Source organism: Lepisma saccharinum, chromosome 26 (assembly GCF_977018435.1).
Source record: "Lepisma saccharinum chromosome 26, izLepSacc3.1, whole genome shotgun sequence".
Taxonomy (NCBI): domain Eukaryota; kingdom Metazoa; phylum Arthropoda; class Insecta; order Zygentoma; family Lepismatidae; genus Lepisma; species Lepisma saccharinum.
In genome coordinates, this window is record NC_139254.1 from 16,426,377 (window position 1) to 16,446,079 (window position 19,703).

Genomic DNA, 19,703 nt, shown 5'->3' on the forward strand with positions numbered 1-19,703 from the left:
AGCACAGAGGTGCCATTTGAAGAAAAAGGTTCGATTTATTTCCATCCACTTGATCATACAAGTATTGCACTATGATATGGGATAGGTGAATTACGTTTATGTCTAATTTTGAATACCAAGGAAACAACCTGTACTTATATCTGTAAAAACAATAATACTTAGGGAAAGTTACAAAGTAATGTAATTCAATACTAAAAAGTTTTGAAGTTAATGTCCATTGATGGAAAATGTGACCTAAATAACCTTCTCTAGCATGATAAAATGTTTCATTAGCAAACTCTTTACTGTGGTTCTAAATTTAAATGGATTTAGATCTTTGAAATACTATGGCAACTTGTTATATAGTTTTACACCTTGAAACCCTACGCCACTTTGTGTTTTGGATGGGGGTCGAGAGTATGAAGTTATTAGTATCGAGACTACTTGGAAAAAATCAAGTCGAAGTAAAGGAAATTGGCGGGAAAACTTTTGATGATGCATACATCATTTCTCTCTCTCGCCTGCATTCAAGCAAACAGTTTTCTTTAAATCTACAAACTTTTCAAGTTATTCATCACCTCCATTTTCATATTCTTTTCTTATTTCCTGCAGATACCACAGCAAATCATCACCAATTTATATGACAGCATCCATTTGTCTCTATCTGCTAGAGCTACCGTTTGATTTAACTCTTTCATTTTCGAGAATTCTTCTAAGTTTCCTTCTCATTTCTCAGTTTATCCGTTCCATTAATCCTGAGTCTCTCCTCCAGTCCATATTTCTAAATCCTTTCCCCATTCCATGTCCTTAAACCATTTACAGCACCATAGACTTTTCCTAGGAACTACGTCAGGCTTGAGCATTTCACTTAAACTTTGGATTGATTCGATTTACTTTATTTCTGCTACTTTTGGCTAATCGCGAAGATGCGTGATGATATCATGAAATTGATCAAGGGACACTCACAAAGAACACCAACGCCCAACCTGGATTCCAACCCGTTACCATGAAGGTCGGCCATTACTTTAGAATTCCAACATCCCCGTTAAAAGTAGCCAGGCTCAAAGACATTTGTCTACGAGGCAAATTTCGCACCAGTAAAATGGATTAGCCCATTGTAACGTGAACCGTGGTAGCTACTCAAGATCATCAGTATGTACACACACACTTCATTTCTTTTCATGATCCTTGGCATGTGACTGTTGATCGGAATAAAATGGAATAGTTAGTTCAAGAGATACCCCTGAGGATCAATGCATAAAATATGATTTAACTGCATTGGAGCAGGAAAAGGGAGTACAGGTGTTATCCTGCCCCCGTGTCAGGGCAACAGTGTTTTTTCCCTTATTGAAATATTTATTAATATGTTAATTAATTGGGTAATCAAGTGTATAAACATATATATGTGTGATTAGTGTAAATCAATTTTTAGGTTCGTATTATTCCATGTATAAATACCATGTAGCTCTCTGTTCTTTCTTCGTGTTTCGAACGTTCAAGGAAAGGCGGGCAGTTTAGCTGTTAAAGATTAAAAATTTTGAAAGAAGGGCCGTTGGCAACAGACGCCAACCAAACTATATAAACTCCCAGATGAGAGTGGGGGAGGTCGGCTGTTGGAACTGAGACTTGGAAGGGAGAGGCTGTTTTTGCTTTGGTCAGCTCGGATCGGAGAATAGATCTGTCGTAACGGATGCTGTAAGAGATTGGATTGCCGGGCAGGCTAGTGCCTTGGTATTCAATTTACAGGTCAAAGGTAGTTTGTACTGGATGTTATTTCGAGTAATTACGGTGCTCCGGGCAGCCTAGTGCCTTGTCACCGTGGAGGTTGAGAAATGTACACGTCGGACGACCTCGCGCCTGTTAAGACGTTTCTTGGAGTCACGCGAGTCTACCTTGTGACAAACGTACTCCCAATGTAATTCATAAAATATAAAGCATCCAGGTACAAACATTAGAGATTTCCAACATCAAAATTAGAGTTTTGGCCCGATAATTAGAGAAACAAATGTTCGGATATGACTTGTATGTATTTATATTTACGTTAATTAAATTTTAGAAAATACCCAAAAATTTCAGTTTTTTAATTTCATAGTTGCTGGACAAGGTAATTTTTCCCCCTCATCAAAAAGGTTACGCAAAGGTTATTCGTTGTCGCTTGTTATTTTGTAGTTAATTATATAATTATGTTGACTTGTTGCAACCCACGTGCAGTGTCGTACAAACAAAGATACCCATAGACAAATCAGAGCCGAGTACGAAGTGCACAGAACCTCGAGTGCGGAGGTAGTGTGGGGGTGCCAGGCGAGTTACACAGGGGTACAATGGACAGTGGAATGTGTAAGTATTACGAGCAAATTGTCCATCACCCTCTTTATTACTTTTGTTTTACGCAATCAGAGTTGAGGCAAAACGTCTAACAAGATGGCAACCTTTGCCCTACCATTCGTAGAAATGTATTCCTTAAAAACATGTTGGATGCAAGATAAAAATCTATGAAAATAGCAATACTTGTGCATCCCACTGTACCCCTCAATTCATACTGCATCCCTGAAAACGTGTCTTGCAAATGCGAATTGTTACCAACTGTATTGGACAACATTATCCCTAAAGGCATGCAATTTCCATTAGGAAATATTATTCACATAAAAAAAATTGTGGCATATTTTCAATATAGTGAATTCGTAACAATCCCTAAGATTGTATGCTCATTTTGATTAAAGTCTCTCTGAACGCTTCATGTTGACCAGGGCATTCACTTGTTTTTCTCAGCTGTCTCAAGCCTCTTAGGCATGTTTACAATGCATTGTGTTGTGCCATGCAAACCTCCTGAGCATTCAGGAAACAGGTAACACTTCTGGGTTTGGTGTCAGCGGTTTGCATGGTAGCAATTATGATAATAAACACGATTCGGCGATTCGGCATCGAGGAAGAGCTCGATGGCCAGGGAATATAGAGGTGAGACAAGCTGGGAAGTGACTGGACTTTGGGAATTGAGTTGGTAGAGAGAGGTGGTCAGCAAGGCAGGAGGTCGATAGTGGAAGCACGCTTTGGTCAGCATAAGAGAGAAGCTTACAGAGGACTTCGCTATTTTCATTCAGCTCAGAGACTTCAGTTAGACAGGTAATTATCCTACACCCAGCCATGATACAGGTTCAACGGTTCACAAATACTTGACTATCTCCTTAATCTAAGCTCCCTTCATGAGGTGCTAGGAGACTTCAGTCATTAAGAATATAAATGAGTGGTCCTCGGGGCCTTATTCGTTCCCAAAACTATATATGTATAAAAATGTAATATCCTCGTTGCAATAATCTTAGCAGTTATAGTTCAAGCATTCTAAATCATTTACAAGTTACGGTCAATTTTAAACCAAATTTAAATTAAACTTTTAAAAAATTTCAATTAATAATAATAATAATAATAACAATATATTGACTCAAACAAGCATCCTCTGTGCCATGACTCGTTAAAATGCACCATAGTGCCGATTGACTCTGACTCGGTGGCACTAATTTATTTTCCTCATTCATAAATAATTTTAAAATCCACTTTTAATCCACGTTATTAATTAATTAAAATGTTACTATTTACTGTAGCTTACTGCTTCCTCATAACCAACGTTGTAATAATTTTCGTATTCAAGATTATGTAAAAAAAATATTTCTAAAATCACTGTCAATGCAAGAAATGTTCAAATCTAAATGCCTTTCCCTTATTCCTTATTTAAAATTCTGGATGGTAAAAATTTTCCCAGGTGGGAATTTGTCGTAACCATGGTACCGGGTTCGTGAGTGAACCACAGAGCTACCAGGAGCAGATTGATAGGGAATCGTCCACGGACGTCCCTGGGCCGGCCACATTTTTGATGAAATGGGCCTCCCTCAAATCCGACATCGAACCTTCCGCCACGCGGAATGCCGGATGCTCCTGATACCACAGCGCCAGCCCGACGTGGGTAACCGCGACGGAGCTAGGGCGCAGGTTCCTCCTCATTCTTACATTTCGCTGATTATCGACCCAGCTTGAAGTCGATAAATTTAATCGAATTCATCCTCATGTTAGACTAAACATCTATCATGGCATATATAAATTCTTCTCCCCCCCCATTAATGCATAGGAGGTTTCGAGAAATATTAACCTTTCTAAAGGTGTGAACACTCTCGAAAGCTGAAGAAATGGAAAAGTCAAATTAACGGAAAACGTGCTTAGATGTTTTTGGAGGTTATACAATAATAGGTGAAAAGCAGACATTTTCCATATACGCATTGTGTTTTTGAAGTGAAAGCATACAGATTTCGCAAATTCATACACAAAAAAACGAAAGATTGGGGTCTATTCGAGTGCTTATTCTTCATTCTCCCTATGAGATTTATTAAAGTGAACTTTGTACCCCCTCAAATTAAAATTAAAGTAAAGTTCGTACCGCTCAAATGTTTCAATTGAATTTGTTTGTTTGAATTGTTGTTTCAAGTCCACTTTATGCACAGTAAGGCTAATCGGGACTGGAACTACAGTTTAAAGTGGGATCGGAACCACTATGTGACTCCACCGGGTCCCCTCGATTACAAGGCGACGACGTTACCACTACGCCATCGGAGAGGCCTACCGCTTAAATATAAAAACTTTCCATCGCTTATATGTCACCACGATAGTCTACGCGATTACTTTGGAAATACACTAATTAGTAATTATTAGGGGAGATGATTTTAAGGTTCAAAACTATAGTCGGGAAACGGAAAAAAGATTCTGAAATTTTTTTCAAAAAAGGTGCAAAAAAAGGTACTGATAGAATGCCTTTATATTCAATGCTCTCTTTTCCTGTGCCTTCTGTATATAATGCGCGCGGACCGCAGAGAGAGCTGTGGTTCTGCCGAATAGGTTTTGTTAAGTTTGTGTTTTCTCTCGCAGGTTTTGCTACATATCTCGGGAACTATTAGGGCTGCAATGATTATATTATACCATTTTATAGCCCTCGTTCTGCTCTACAAAATGAGACTATAAGGTTTTATGTAGCTGCTCAAGAAGAGTGAAAATCATTCACTTTTCTGTCCAATTTTTTAACAAAACACGAAGGAAAAAGGTACTGAAGCATCAAAGAGGGGGTAAAACGGGATAAATGTGCTAATCTCACGAAAAGGTAGAAAAAGGTACAACGAAATGTGTTCATTTTACTTGATTTCATGTCCTAAAATACATATCTCAAACGATCGGTGTGAAAACAGCTATATTTTTGGAAAAGTGCTGCACCTTAAAATCCGTTCCCTAGTAATCATTATGCAATTTCAATACAATAGGCTACTAAGTAAATGCAAACAATAAATTTTGTAAAGAATTAGGTGGTCTGGATAATGTACGGCTACCTTGAAAGGACGGAAATCTATTCCTTTAAATAGAGAAAAGAAAACTATCTGCAAAAAGATGTAGACCGAGAAATATGCAAATTACATTGAAGAACAAAACACTGAAAGGGAAAACTAATTCCGAAAATAAATGTGTGACGTCACCCGTAGCCACTTGAGAAGGTTCTAAAAATGCTCACCAGAGGGGAGAAACGGCTGCTCTGACGTCACAAGTGAAGTTTTCTATTTAAGAACCGACACGACGAAAGGGAAGGGGTGAGGATGAGAAAAAAGTAATAAAACGTTAGGAAATGCTGAGGTTTTATCGAAATATTTTATAAATTAGTTGTCAGTAAAGCCTGTTCTTTCATTTTAAGCAGTTCATTGCAATTTTTACTGTTTTTCCCGCATTTCACGTTTTCGAAGAAGAAAATTGGTTCAACGTAACAATCAGTGAGGCATCCTACGTCTCATTATATGGTCTTTAAGAACCAACTGTTGAATCTTTTGTTACCTTACTATAAATATTATGTTAGTTTTATTTTGGTGGACGAGTTCAATACAACTCGCAGATCATCAATAATAATAATTGTAGCTAGAGTGCAAAATTATTAAAGACTGGAGGTGATGAGGAAGTGGAGGAAGATTCACACATTTACACACACACACACTACAGATACATACGAATATAAATAATAAAAGATGACAACATGTACAAAGAATATGACATTGCCACTGTTGGCTAATCGTCACGACGAGCGCAGAATGGTTAGCACAGCACGCTACGACGCCAGGGGTCCCGGGTTCGAATCCTGGCCTGGGCATGGATGTTTGTGAGTGTCCATTCATCAATTTCATCATATCGTCTCTCATCCCCATCTTCGCAAATTAGCCAAAAGTGGCACAAAAAGCGAAGTAAAATAAAGCATATCAATGACAGCGCGTTACGACGCCAGAGGTCTCGGGTTCGAATCCTGGCCTGTGGATGGTTGTTTGTGACTGCCCCTCCATCAATTTCATTGTATTGTCACTCATTCTCATCTTCGTGATTAGCTAAAAGTGGAAGAAAAGCGACATAAAATAAACCAAGTCAATAAAATCAATCAATCGCGGCGATGAGGATGAGTGATGAAATTGACGAAGGAACACTCGCAAAGGACATGCATGTCTGGATTCGTATCCCTTGCGATAGCGCGCTGTGATAGCCACTGAGTTACAAGGCGACGACGACAACAACAAAATAAACTAACAATTTGCGCTCCAATACATTTGCTCCCGACGGTACAGGCCGTTAGAATAACTGACCTACTTCCGTTTTGTCATGGTAAGCTCACTTTAGAACCACCGCGATAGTTAACAAACTTGTCAGAAACTAACGCTTCGTCGACCGCAGAAGATGCTCGCTTATCCCCCTGGACCGATAGGTAACCCTGAACGCACACGCGTGGGACGGGAAACAAAACTGTCAGGGGCAGGCGTGCAAGTGACGTCAGAGGCAGCTCGATGCGACTTCCAAGGGGAAGAAACTTCCGCATCAATTACCCGATGCTCGAACGATGTGTAAACACGTCGCGAAATTAAAAACCGTCTGCGCCTACATTCGCGACCTCTCAAGAACGTGAGAGAAGGAGCGGAAAGGGGTGTGGGTGAGAAGTAGGAAATGGTGTTTGCATGTAACAACTATGAAGGTCGCCAGAATTTTAGGGAGAGGGTCAGGCCATTGATAAAACTTGTTGGGTAGAAATAATCATATTTATTATTATCACGGTTATAATTGTTATTTTACAATAATAACTGTTATAAACTAATATAACTCTCTAGCATTCTTAAACCCGAAGGTTTATCAATCCAATCTTTTCCATCCTTACAGATTTCCCTTCGGTCCATCTCAACATTATCCCTCCATCTTCGTCTTGGCCTTGCTACTGGTCTCTTACCATCAGGTTTCCCAACAAGAATCCTGTAAACTCTTCTTTCCTCTCCCATTCGTGCCACATGGCCTGCCCACCTAAGTCTTATTCATTTAATCATTCTAATAATATCTGGACATGAATACAAATTATGTAGTTCTAAATTATGTAACCTTCTCCACTCACCTGTCTCCTCATCCCTTTTAGGTCCAAAGATTTTCCTAAGGATTTTATTTTCAAATACTCTCAATTTATGTTCCTCTTTCAATGTAAGGGACCAAGTTTCACATCCATATAATACTACAGGCAAAATTACTGTTTTGTATATTTTAACTTTTAGTTTCTTAGATATTAAACGAGAAGACAAAAGTTTATGAAGAGAGAAGTAACATGCATTTCCTGAATTAAGCCTACTTTTTATTTCCTCTTTAATATAATTTTCATTTGTTAGTATTACTCCTAAGTATTTGAATTTGGAAACTGGTTCAAACTAGTTGTTATCAAATTAGATTTTGATTATTAGCTAACACTTGGTTTCGGCCTGTAAGCATATATTTAGTTTTCTCTTTGTTAACTTCCAAACCTATCTCTTTATCAGTTTTGAAAAAAATATTTTAGTATTATTCTTAATTGTATTCACATCATCCCCTATCAAGTCTAAATCATCTGCATATGCTAACAACTGAGTCACACCATTTAATTTTTGTCCTTCGTTAGTTTCTTTTACCTTCCTAACAGCATATTCTAAGGCAAAGTTAAAGAGCAATTGAGATAATGCATCTCCTTGTTTTAACCCATCATGAATTGTAAATTTGTCAGACACATTAATACCCACACGAATTTTACTTTCTGTTTCACTCGTTAAAGAAAATAATTTAAAAGTTGAGACGAAAATTCACTCATAATGTTTGTATGACTTCTCACATAAAATTATATATTTTTGAAAATTTTGAAAACTATTGAATCATTTATTCGTTACATTAAAAGGTTATAAAAATATAGCGTGTTTTTTGTATTGTATTTTACACTACATTTTCGGATATAGTACAGTTTTAACTTTGGTTATTCCGCTCGACGGGCCCTTTCGACCCTCCACCCCGACGGCCACGGCAACAACCTGAAGACCCGATGGATAAGGACAAGAAGACATTTGGGTTGTGTTTCGGGTGGAAATCGTATACTATTTGTAGAGAAAAACGTATAATTCGCAAGCAAAATTGACGTGAAATGAATTAAGTAAACTTTTTGGGTACGTCGACCAGTGGCGTACTCAGAATTTTAGAAAGGGGGTATGTGTGCTGTTTTGAGTAGTCCGCCTTCATTTTACTTTCGTTTGACGTTCTTTTTAGAAATACTGGACCAAAGGGGGGACGGTAAAGCCCCACCACCCCTTCCTTGCGCACGCCACTGGCGTCAGCACATGTAACCATTTTGCACCTTTCAAAGTATACATCTTACCTAAAATCCTTACCTTAAGGGTCCCTCGAGAAAGGTTTAGCCGGCCCCCGTGGCGGAGTGGTTAGCATATCGCGCTACGACGCCAGGGGTCCCGTGTTCGAATCCTGGCCTGGACATGGATATTTGTGAGTGTCAATTCCATCATATGATCACTCATCCCCATCTTCGCAAATTAGCAAAAGTTGCACAAAAAGCGAAGTAAAATAAAGCTAATCAATCAATCGAGAAAGGTTAAAAACGATATGTTGTGAAGAGCACCATAGGAGCACCCTCGGCCATCTAACCCCATACAAGTTGTTATTTTTTTCATCATTTACATCTTATCATCATTCATCTTCGTAGCTTCGATGAGTCTAAAGTGTCAGAAGAGCAAGGTAAAATAACAACAACAAAATAATTCTACCTTCTTTTTTTTTTTTAAGTACGGAAAGCTAGTAGATTGATTGGTTACATTCTTAGGCTGATCTTTGATTTGATTTGGTTATTTTACTTTGTTTCTCTTCCACTTTTGGCAAATCGAAAAGATGAGTATTGAAAGATAAAGGGATGCTCACAATGATTCGAACCCGTAACCCGTGGCGTCATAGCGCGCCACACACGCACACTCCATTGTCACGGGTGGGGACATCCAGACTATATTTTTGACATTAAATTGACCATTCTACTATTCTAAGCAACATATGTCTTGCAGTTTTTGTGCAATGAATTATGAAACTAAAGAATGTTGATTAACATAACATATTGAACTAAATCAATGAAGTAAACATAATTACTCTTAAAATACTTTCCCAGATTAATTGCTATAAGTGAACAATTTTGTGTCACGAGTGGGACACATTACAAAACAAAAGTAAATCAAAAACTTAAAAACAATAAGTAAAGTCACTTCTAACCATATCTAATATATAAAAATGGATGTATGTTTGTTACGTCATAACTCTCGAACGCTTGGAGAAATTTCAACCAATCTTGGTACACGTATCACTTGCAATCTGGAAAGAAATACTGTGGGGGTAAGACACTCCTGGCACCCCTAGGGGGGGAAGGGGGAGTTATGTAAAAATAATCGAAAACGACCGATATTAGTGTGTAATCCATAGTTTTCGGGGTCGCTAAGATGAATAGTGACACTCCGAATGCCGTCCAACTCCAAGTTCATCACCTATCGGCATAGGGGGTGAGAGGCGGGTGAAAAATAAAATGTAAAAAATGACCTATATTAGTGTGGAATCCATAGTTTTCGGAGTCGTTAAACTAATTGGTAACATTCACGATGACATTTGAGAGAGAGAGAGAGAGAGAGAGAGAGTGAGAGTGAGTGAGTGAGAGAGAGAGTGTGAGTGAGTGAGTGAGTGACAGAGAGAGAGAGAAAGTGAGAGTGAGTGAGTGAGAGAGAGAGAGAGAGAGAGAGAGAGAGAGAGAGAGAGAGAGAGAGAGAGAGAGACACTTGCTTTCTCGATCACGATAAACAAGTATCAGGGGCAGTCTATGAAGCCCTAATGCGGAGTAGATTTAAGATAGACTTGTTTCCCCCACGGACAACTTTAATAGAAGACAGAATAAAGTTACAGAGTTGCATTATTTGAAATTTTAGAATCATGGTCACTTTGACATGGAGTGAAATAACATATAAACATTATTGTTGTGAAAAGTCTAACTTTATCATTTTTTCATGTACTTGATGTTATGTACACTAAGGATAGCTGGGTGAAACGGGGTCTATCACGTCCTCCATCCACCCCTGCCTGAGCAGACACATTACAGAAATAACAACGATTCACTCCCAACGTACAGCACCGGAAATTCACAAAAGCCTCTCTACGGTACCAGAAAACATGTCTACAAGAGTTTCACTTCCGTACCGTCGCCCTTAGCTACCGCGGCAATCTTTACCGTAATTTGACGGTCGGTCTATTGTCCCGATTCCTCTCGGATTTACAGAGTATGACGTCAATCCAGCCCTCATCAATCTTCCCGCGTCCTTTTGTTCCTCTTTGCATTGCTTTTTCCGTCGATTTTCTTAGTCCATCTCACAAAGAGCAGAAAACCCACGCCCTTCTTCAAACAAAACCTAATCTGGCGGAAAGAAACTATTAGAGATGGATTAAAACATTTAGCCAAGCAGGAGAGTAGAGGGAAAATGGAGGGGGGGAACAGGAATCGCCAAGGGGGGCGAAGGGGGTGCTTAATAGTAAGAACAAAAAAACAGTAGACTATATTATAGCCTACGAAGTGGCAAATATATGCAATACAGTGATCTGATGCTCCATTTTGGGTGGCGATATGGATGTCCAAAGTGTAATCTAGTCCTGGTTAGTCTACGAGTAATATAACTGTCATTGTATACGTATCTATGAAAATTAACTACAGAATTCAGGTTGCTAACTCATAGGAAATCAGGTTGCCAACTCATAGGAAATCAGGTTGCCAACTCGTAGGAAATCAGGTTTGCAACTCATAGGAAATCAGGTTGCCAACTCATATTAAATCAGGTCACTAACTCACAAGAAATCAGGTTGCCAACTCCAGAATCACCATCATCTCACTGATATGAATAATATTATTTACAATTTCTGATCGATTTTTCTCCTGTATTTTATTCTCTAGACTTCAGGCTTTGCAGCCTAGAATATAAGCTCCTGCTTAATATAGTTATAAACAGTATGCAAATTAACAGGGGGGATGCCGGGGATATAATGTTTCTAAATTACGTGTAAATGTTAATGTAATGTTAAATGACTTACAACCAATGTTCTAAGGTAAATAGAAACGGCAAAAGTTTCGTTTACTAAGTGATAACATACAAATTTGCATACTCAAAAAACTTACCCCCCGAAATGCAATCACAAATACGCCACTGAGTGGACACCCCCCAAAGCAAAAAGCTTAATTTGCACAGTGGTTATAAAAATAAAGTGTGGTGTCCTATCACGTAAATATCACACCCCCACAAAATAGACTCCTAGATTTCATACCCTAGCGCTGCCTAAAAATTGAAGTCTATTGGGCGTAAAGTGAACCTAACCACGAAAACATGCTCACAGAAATATGTGAGATAGTGTTGCAACATGATCATCGTAGAGTTTTTAAATAAATTTATCTTGTTAGCTGTAAGAAGGAAGTCAATGCAGAGAAATACACGTGGCTTCTGGGAAATCCTATTGGTTTATTCGAATAGCAGCTGTGCAGGGGCCTTCCGCGTAGAAATATAGTGCACGTGATAATGCCTTACTACTCAACGTAGCTGCTATATTTAAATTGTGGGACCTTATATTAGAACTGTACGGCTACGAACAATACAGAGTGTCCCAAAATAGTGTTTACACTCTTTACAGGAACACTAAATTACAGCAAGCACGAACTTCTTTTGGTATCCCATACCTTAAAGTTATAGATGTTCAGAATGACCACCATTGGCAGTAATACATTATTTGCAACCTGAACAGATCTATAAACAGCAGATAAGGTTTCTGCGCGAAAGGCAGCGTAGGTTGTCTCAATTGCATGTCCGACGTCATTCAGTGTCTCTGGCTTTGTGGCGGACACAGAATTCATCACAGTTCCCCACAGGAGATCTGAATGGATATTCGACTCTTTCTACGTGTCTCGAACGAAAAATTTCTCACCTCTGCTATTTTGTGTACACTAATGACTACCGCTTGGCAGGCTGTGACGAGACTAAAAACAAAAGAAGGTCTATATGCTCTCACACGTGCTCAACATCGATATTGCAGCTTCAAAGGCAAAAAGTCCAGTCAAGTCATCTTTAATAGTTTCTCTGTTATTGAAGTTCAAAGAATGTAAACATTATTTTGGGACACTCTGTATATTCATGGGGAAAATAACAACAGAACTAACACATAAGAAAGGAACTGCATCTTACAAGTCACGTGATTTTGTTTACCCTGACTTCGCCGCTAAGAAAACAGAGCTTCCTAGTTCGAGGACAATAGTTTCGTCATATTCGTCAATTCTTTGGAATTCAACATTCATTTTCGTTGCCACGATTACCCTAGATATGTAAATTGCGAAGTAAAATAACTGAAATACACGAGGTTCAACAACTGAAAGTAAACCAACAACAACAAACTAGAGAACTCTCTCTCTAACACAACAGGGACAAAATCAATTAAAAACTAGTGGAAAATTTTACATTCAAGCATGTTTGAACTTGATTGTACGAGTCGTTCATAATGCACACTTTACTGGGAAGTGTGTGTTCTGAAGATGAGGAAAATAACGTTATCCCTACCAACTCTGCATATCCATGCCACTGTCTCCCGAAAATGTTTGACGTAAAGAATATTTATAATGTTTAGAAACCAGCTGGAATAATCCTCCTCCTCCAGAGTGGAGTTTGACTTGCAGCTCACAACACCCAAATGACAAAGATCACGGAACAATAGTCGATCTGACGTTGATTCAGCAAAGGAGGTAGGTAAATGAATAAGATAAGAGACGGGAAAAGATAACTGAGAATTACGGAGTATTGCAGGTCCATTGTGAGCGAGATGATGATTGCAGAGATGATCAAGGTTCTGCAAGGGTTGTAGTTGTAGTTGGAGGGAGAGAGAGAGAGAGAGAGAGAAATACAGAGAATGGGAAAGACACAGAGAGAGAGAGAGAGAGAGAGAGAGAGAGAGAAATACAGAGAATGGGAAAGACACAGAGATAGAGAGAAAGGAGGAAGATGGAACAAGAGACAGAGGAAGATAGGTCAAGAAACAGAGGAAGAGAGACAAAAGGAGAGAGTGGAGAAGGAATGAATGATTGTGATAGGTTGATGAGAAAGAGAGAGAGAGGGTGTGGAAAAACAGAGACAGAGAAAGGGGAAGGACAGATATAAACAGTGAGAAAGAGAAATATAGAGAGAGAAAAGAGACAAACAGAGAAAGATAGATAAAAAGAGAGAGTGGAGTAGGAATGAAATATTCTAATACGTTGATATGAGAGAGAGGAAGAGAAAATAAAATAAACAGATATAAATAGAGAGAAAAGAGTAAGATAGAGAGAACAACAGACAAATAGAGGAAGATAGAGGAAAAGAGAGAGTTCAGAAGGATAGGAATATTGTGACAGGGCGATGAGTGAGAGAGAGAATAAGGGGAAGATGAAAGAGGAATATAGAAAAAAGGAGAGGATGCTGGAGAAAATGAGGGTGAAGAAGAAAGATTATGATAGATTGATGAAAAAGGGAGGGAGGGAGAGAGAAAGGAGGAATATAGAGAGGACAACAGACATATGAAGGAAGATAGAGATCAAGAGAGGGTGGAAAGAGTGGTTTTTGATGGAGAGGAAAATAAATGAATGAAATAGAGAGAGAGAGAGATTTAAAACAATTGGCAGCCCATAACTGTATTTCACAACACATTCGATGGGAGACAGCTGCAAAAAAAAGGGCCACAAGCAGCCTCAGAAGGAAAAAGAGTCGTTAATCTGCCACCGAATTGATTGATCTATTTTTTGTAAATACACAAAAAGCATGCAAAAGCTCACCTTTCCCTTCGTAACCCAGTGCTGAAGGTTCGTCTCGTTCTGCAACTGAAGGACGAATATGACAGGCGGTGGATCGTCGAAGTGGTGTGGAAAGAGAACATTCCACTGCATGTAGAGTGTGATGTTCCCGTCTTCCTCTACGTCGTTGCAGATAAATTCCGGCTTCGTAAGCCTCACCGCTCGCAGGCTGCTCTTCTGCACCGTTTCTGAAAACAGAGAGGAATCACTTCAATATGATTTCTAAACGATGGAGCAATCATCGACATACATACAAGCAGAAAGATAAAGTCCTTCGTATCAACTTATATAGAAAGAGAAAGTGATCGCCAATTAAGATATCATTTTATGTAGAAAAAGAAAGCTATCATCATCATCGTATATATCAACTTATGCAGAAAGAGAAAGCTATCGTCAACGTAGATATCAATTTTATGCAGAAAGAGAAAGTTATCGTCAACGTACATATCAATTTTATGTAGAAAGAGAAAGTTTTTCGTCAACGTAGATATACATTTATGCAGAAAGAGAAAGTTACCGTCAACGTAGATATCAACTTATGCAGAAAGAGAAAGTTATCGTCAACGTAGTTATAAAATTTATGCAGAAAGAGAAAGTTATCGTCAACGTACATATCAATTTTATGTAGAAACAGAAAGTTATCGTCAACGTAGATATCTACTTATGCAGAAAGAGAAAGTTATCGTCAACGTAGATACTACCAACTTATGCAAAAAGAGACAATTATCGTCAACGTAGTTATAAATTTATGCAGAAAGGGAAAGTTATCGTCAACGTAGATATCAACTTATGCAGAAAGAGAAAGTTACCGTCAACGTAGATATCAATTTATGTAGAAATACAAATTTATTGTCAACGTAGATATCAACTTATGCAGAAAGAGAAAGTTATCGTCAACGTAGTTATAAAATTTATGCATAAAGAGAAAGTTATCGTCAACGTACATATCAATTTTATGTAGAAACAGAAAGTTATCGTCAACGTAGATATCTACTTATGCAGAAAGAGAAAGTTATCGTCAACGTAGATACTACCAACTTATGCAAAAAGAGACAATTATCGTCAACGTAGTTATAAATTTATGCAGAAAGGGAAAGTTATCGTCAACGTAGATATCAACTTATGCAGAAAGAGAAAGTTACCGTCAACGTAGATATCAATTTATGCAGAAAGACAAATTTATTGTCAACGTAGATATCAACTTATGCAGAAAGAGAAAGTTACCGTCAACGTAGTTATCAACTTATGTAGAAAGAGAAAGTTTTTCGTCAACGTAGATATACATTTATGCAGAAAGAGAAAGTTACCGTCAACGTAGATATCAACTTATGCAGAAAGAGAAAGTTATCGTCAACGTAGTTATAAATTTATGCACAAAGAGAAAGTTATCGTCAACGTACATATCAATTTTATGTAGAAACAGAAAGTTATCGTCAACGTAGATATCTACTTATGCAGAAAGAGAAAGTTATCGTCAACGTAGATACTACCAACTTATGCAAAAAGAGAGAATTATCGTCAACGTAGTTATAAATTTATGCAGAAAGGGAAAGTTATCGTCAACGTAGATATCAACTTATGCAGAAAGAGAAAGTTACCGTCAACGTAGATATCAATTTATGCAGAAAGACAAATTTATTTTCAACGTAGATATCAACTTATGCAGAAAGAGAAAGTTACCGTCAACGTAGTTATCAATTTTATGTAGAAAGAGAAAGTTTTTCGTCAACGTAGATATACATTTATGCAGAAAGAGAAAGTTACCGTCAACGTAGATATCAACTTATGCAGAAAGAGAAAGTTATCGTCAACGTAGTTATAAATTTATGCACAAAGAGAAAGTTATCGTCAACGTACATATCAATTTTATGTAGAAACAGAAAGTTATCGTCAACGTAGATATCTACTTATGCAGAAAGAGAAAGTTATCGTCAACGTAGATACTACCAACTTATGCAAAAAGAGACAATTATCGTCAACGTAGTTATAAATTTATGCAGAAAGGGAAAGTTATCGTCAACGTAGATATCAACTTATGCAGAAAGAGAAGGTTACCGTCAACGTAGATATCAATTTATGCAGAAAGACAAATTTATTGTCAACGTAGATATCAACTTATGCAGAAAGAGAAAGTTACCGTCAACGTAGTTATCAATTTTCTGCAGAAAGAGAAAGTTATCGTCAACGTACATATCAATTTTTTGTAGAAAGAGAAAGTTTTTCGTCAACGTAGATATAAATTTATGCAGAAAGAGAAAGTTACCGTCAACGTAGATATCAATTTATCCAGAAAGAGAAAGTTACCGTCAACGTAGATATCAATTTATCCAGAAAGAGAAAGTTACCGTCAACGTAGTTATAAATTTTATGCACAAAGAGAAAGTTATCGTCAACGTACATATCAATTTTATGTAGAAACAGAAAGTTATCGTCAACGTAGATATCTACTTATGCAGAAAGAGAAAGTTATCGTTAACGTAGATACTACCAACTTATGCAAAAAGATACAAATATCGTCAACGTAGTTATAAATTTATGCTGAAAGGGAAAGTTATCGTCAACGTACATATCAACTGATGCAGAAAGAGAAAGTTATCGTCAACGTAGTTATAAATTTATACAGAAAGTGAAAGTGATCGTCAACATAGTTAAAATTTTATGCAGAAAGAGAAAGTTGTCGTCAACGTAGTTATAAATTTATACGGAAAGGGTAAATATATCGTCAACGTAGATATCAATTTATCGTTAAGAAAGATATCAGTTCATGTAGAAAGTTATCGTCAACGTGGATATCAAAGTATGCAGAAAGATAAAGTAATCAATGAATGCAGACAGCGAAAGCGATCGTCAAGAGAAAGCCATCGTCAATGTAGTTATCAACATATGCAAAAAGAGAAAGCAGCCGTCAACGTATACTCTATCCCGCGAATCTCTAGAGCAAGGCTGCCCAGAAGGATAGGTAGTAGGTGGGGAAGGGAAGCAGTACACGCTGATGCAAACAGCTGGAAGCTGCAGTCGCTTTCCCCCCTCCACGCAATCCTGTTCCCTCGCACGTGTACATTGGTCGAGCCCTCTCGAGTCACTACTTGCGCAGAGAGTTGGTTTCGTTCGCTCGCTCCCGAGATACCATGGACAGAGTATAGATATCAATTTATTCAGAAAAAGAAAGTTGTCCTCATAAGGGATAAAAGTGAATACAGAGATCTATCGCCAATGTAGATAGTGAATGTAGAAATAGTAGTGGAACATCAACGTAAATCTCAATTATTGGGCAGTTTTTAAATTCGTGCTTAAGATTAGCTTCTTGTTGAGTAAGATAGATTTAATGCTTCTCATAGCGATAAAATGAAAACTGTTTTTTTACATGATACAACACGAACACCAAGGCGTGATGTACAAATCCTAGTTCATAAAAACGATCCGTAGTTAGAAGTTGACGAGCTGTATCTTTGCGGGTGAACCCTGCCCAAACCTGGCTGCGCAGTAGCAAGGAGGATTAGATACCGGCTGCGCGTCATTATCCTTGCGTTCTGTCCTTGCTGTCAACCACCGAAAGGGCGAGTAGGTGGCAACTACATAAACATATCTCTCTCACACTCTAGCGGAGTAGCCAAGGCCACCCGTAAAGATACAGCTCGTCAACTCTAATTGTAAACGATAATGAAAAGCCTCATGATAATTCGCCTACCCTGGTTAAGTACAGTAAATTATCGGCCATGGCTTTTTTCAGTGGCGGTCCCTCCATGGAACAGAGGGAACAGGCTGTTCCCTTCTACTTATCGCCCTTTTTAGCTATTTAAATGAACTATAACAACATAATAAGAACACTTCTTTCTTCCGAAATCAACACGCCGATGAAAAACTTTCACCGTGACTGGACGATTGTTTACTTCAGTTTACTTCAGTTTACTTCACCTACCCTCATCGTCCCACCCTCTGCTGTTTGACGCCGAGTATTTCCGACCACGCGCGAAGGTAAACGATCCTCATGGTGCCACCTCCCACCACGCAAGCTGAACTCTCTAGCTGTTTCCTACGAGAGACATAGGGAATTTGTTTTCCTTAGAGTTTTTGAGTGAAAGCTATTGCAGATTCGGAAGGGTGGCCTCTTCCGTATACTCTATTGAAAGATCTTGACGTGCACATTCCGAATTTAAAATCGCCATATCCCCGTTCCTAATTGAGCTAGGAGGATGGTTGATAGCTCGTTGGACTCGGGATGAAGTCCTCTTTCCGATTGTTTCCATTTAAAATTTTACAGTTGCCCCCCGCCCCACCCCCGAGAGGTGGGTGTGGGGAATCAAGTGTGATATCATTGAATAGCTTTCTTTCACTTATTAAACACGTATTTTTTCGTCTTCCGATTCGATGTGTATTTCTCAAGATATTTGACCGTTCCGGGACTTTTGGACCACCCGGTATGGAATCTCTTGAATTGAAAACTTGGCTTGGAACAGTGGAAAGAACATAAGTATTTATTTTGCTAAGAAGTAAAATATACTTCTTTTCTCTTAGTGAAAACTTGACTTTGATTTTTATTTGACCAACGAACGAACAGAGATCTTATTACCCAATATCCTGAGAGGCATCACGAGTCTTCATGTGATCATTGTTATTGTGTTTTAGTTAAATAATGTTCTTTTGACTGAAAGAACGTGTCCACATTTAAATTAATTAATGCTGTTATTAATCAATATTATATCTGCCACGAAGTAATATGGAATGGCGTTACGGCAATCACGGTTATTAAACGATATACAACCATGTTTAACTATATACAATATAATTTTTATTACTTCATCCTAAATACCACTACACATTAACAAAACTAACTCTTTTACTCTCACAAGTTTTCACACTATAACCACCATTTAACATATTTGAAAATATCTAAATAACTATTCCAGTATTTTTCATCCTCAATGAAAAATGCTGAAAGTCTAATTACAGTAAAACCTCGTTAATCCGGACTAATGGGGGGGATAAGTTGACAACGAAAGTCCGGATTTACTGGAATAATCTAAAAGAACAGTAGAAAGTGCATTAAAACTCCGTTTATAGCAACAAACACGTTTGTAATGGTGTATTTAAAGGGCATAGGCCTAAATACACTATACAGTACAGTACAAAGTCTGCGGGAAACAGAATTTCATCAGTGGTTGACTGCCTTTTCTTTGGGAAGTTCTCTTGTTGACTTCTAGCCACATTTAAAACCTTGCATTCTGCTTTTTTTTTTGTCTTTTGCCTGTCCGGATTAAGCCAAGTCCGGCTTATCGAGTCTGGATTAACGAGGTTTTACTGTATATTATTTACATTGTTTGTATAACTAACATCGATGTTCACGTGATGTTCATTTGAAAATAATAAAGAAATTAAGAGGAAATGTAAGACGGGGGAACCGAAATTCAACGGAATTAACGTCCTGGTGTAAATTTCAGGTACCAAGACAACAAGCGCATACCTCTGAAAGTATGCGGGTGGAGATTCGGCTACTTTTTATACC

The 19,703-nt window shown here is 38.2% G+C and overlaps 1 protein-coding gene across 1 annotated transcript in view; it reads right to left on the reverse strand.

The window, feature by feature from the left end:
* Positions 1 to 19,703, reverse strand: part of LOC145979394 (tyrosine-protein kinase receptor torso-like) — a 610,025-nt gene that overhangs the window by 68,805 nt on the left and 521,517 nt on the right. The window contains exon 5 of the mRNA XM_083112263.1: positions 14,183 to 14,388. Coding sequence (XP_082968389.1) covers positions 14,183 to 14,388 — 206 coding nt within the window. The remainder of the gene's footprint in view (positions 1 to 14,182; positions 14,389 to 19,703) is intronic.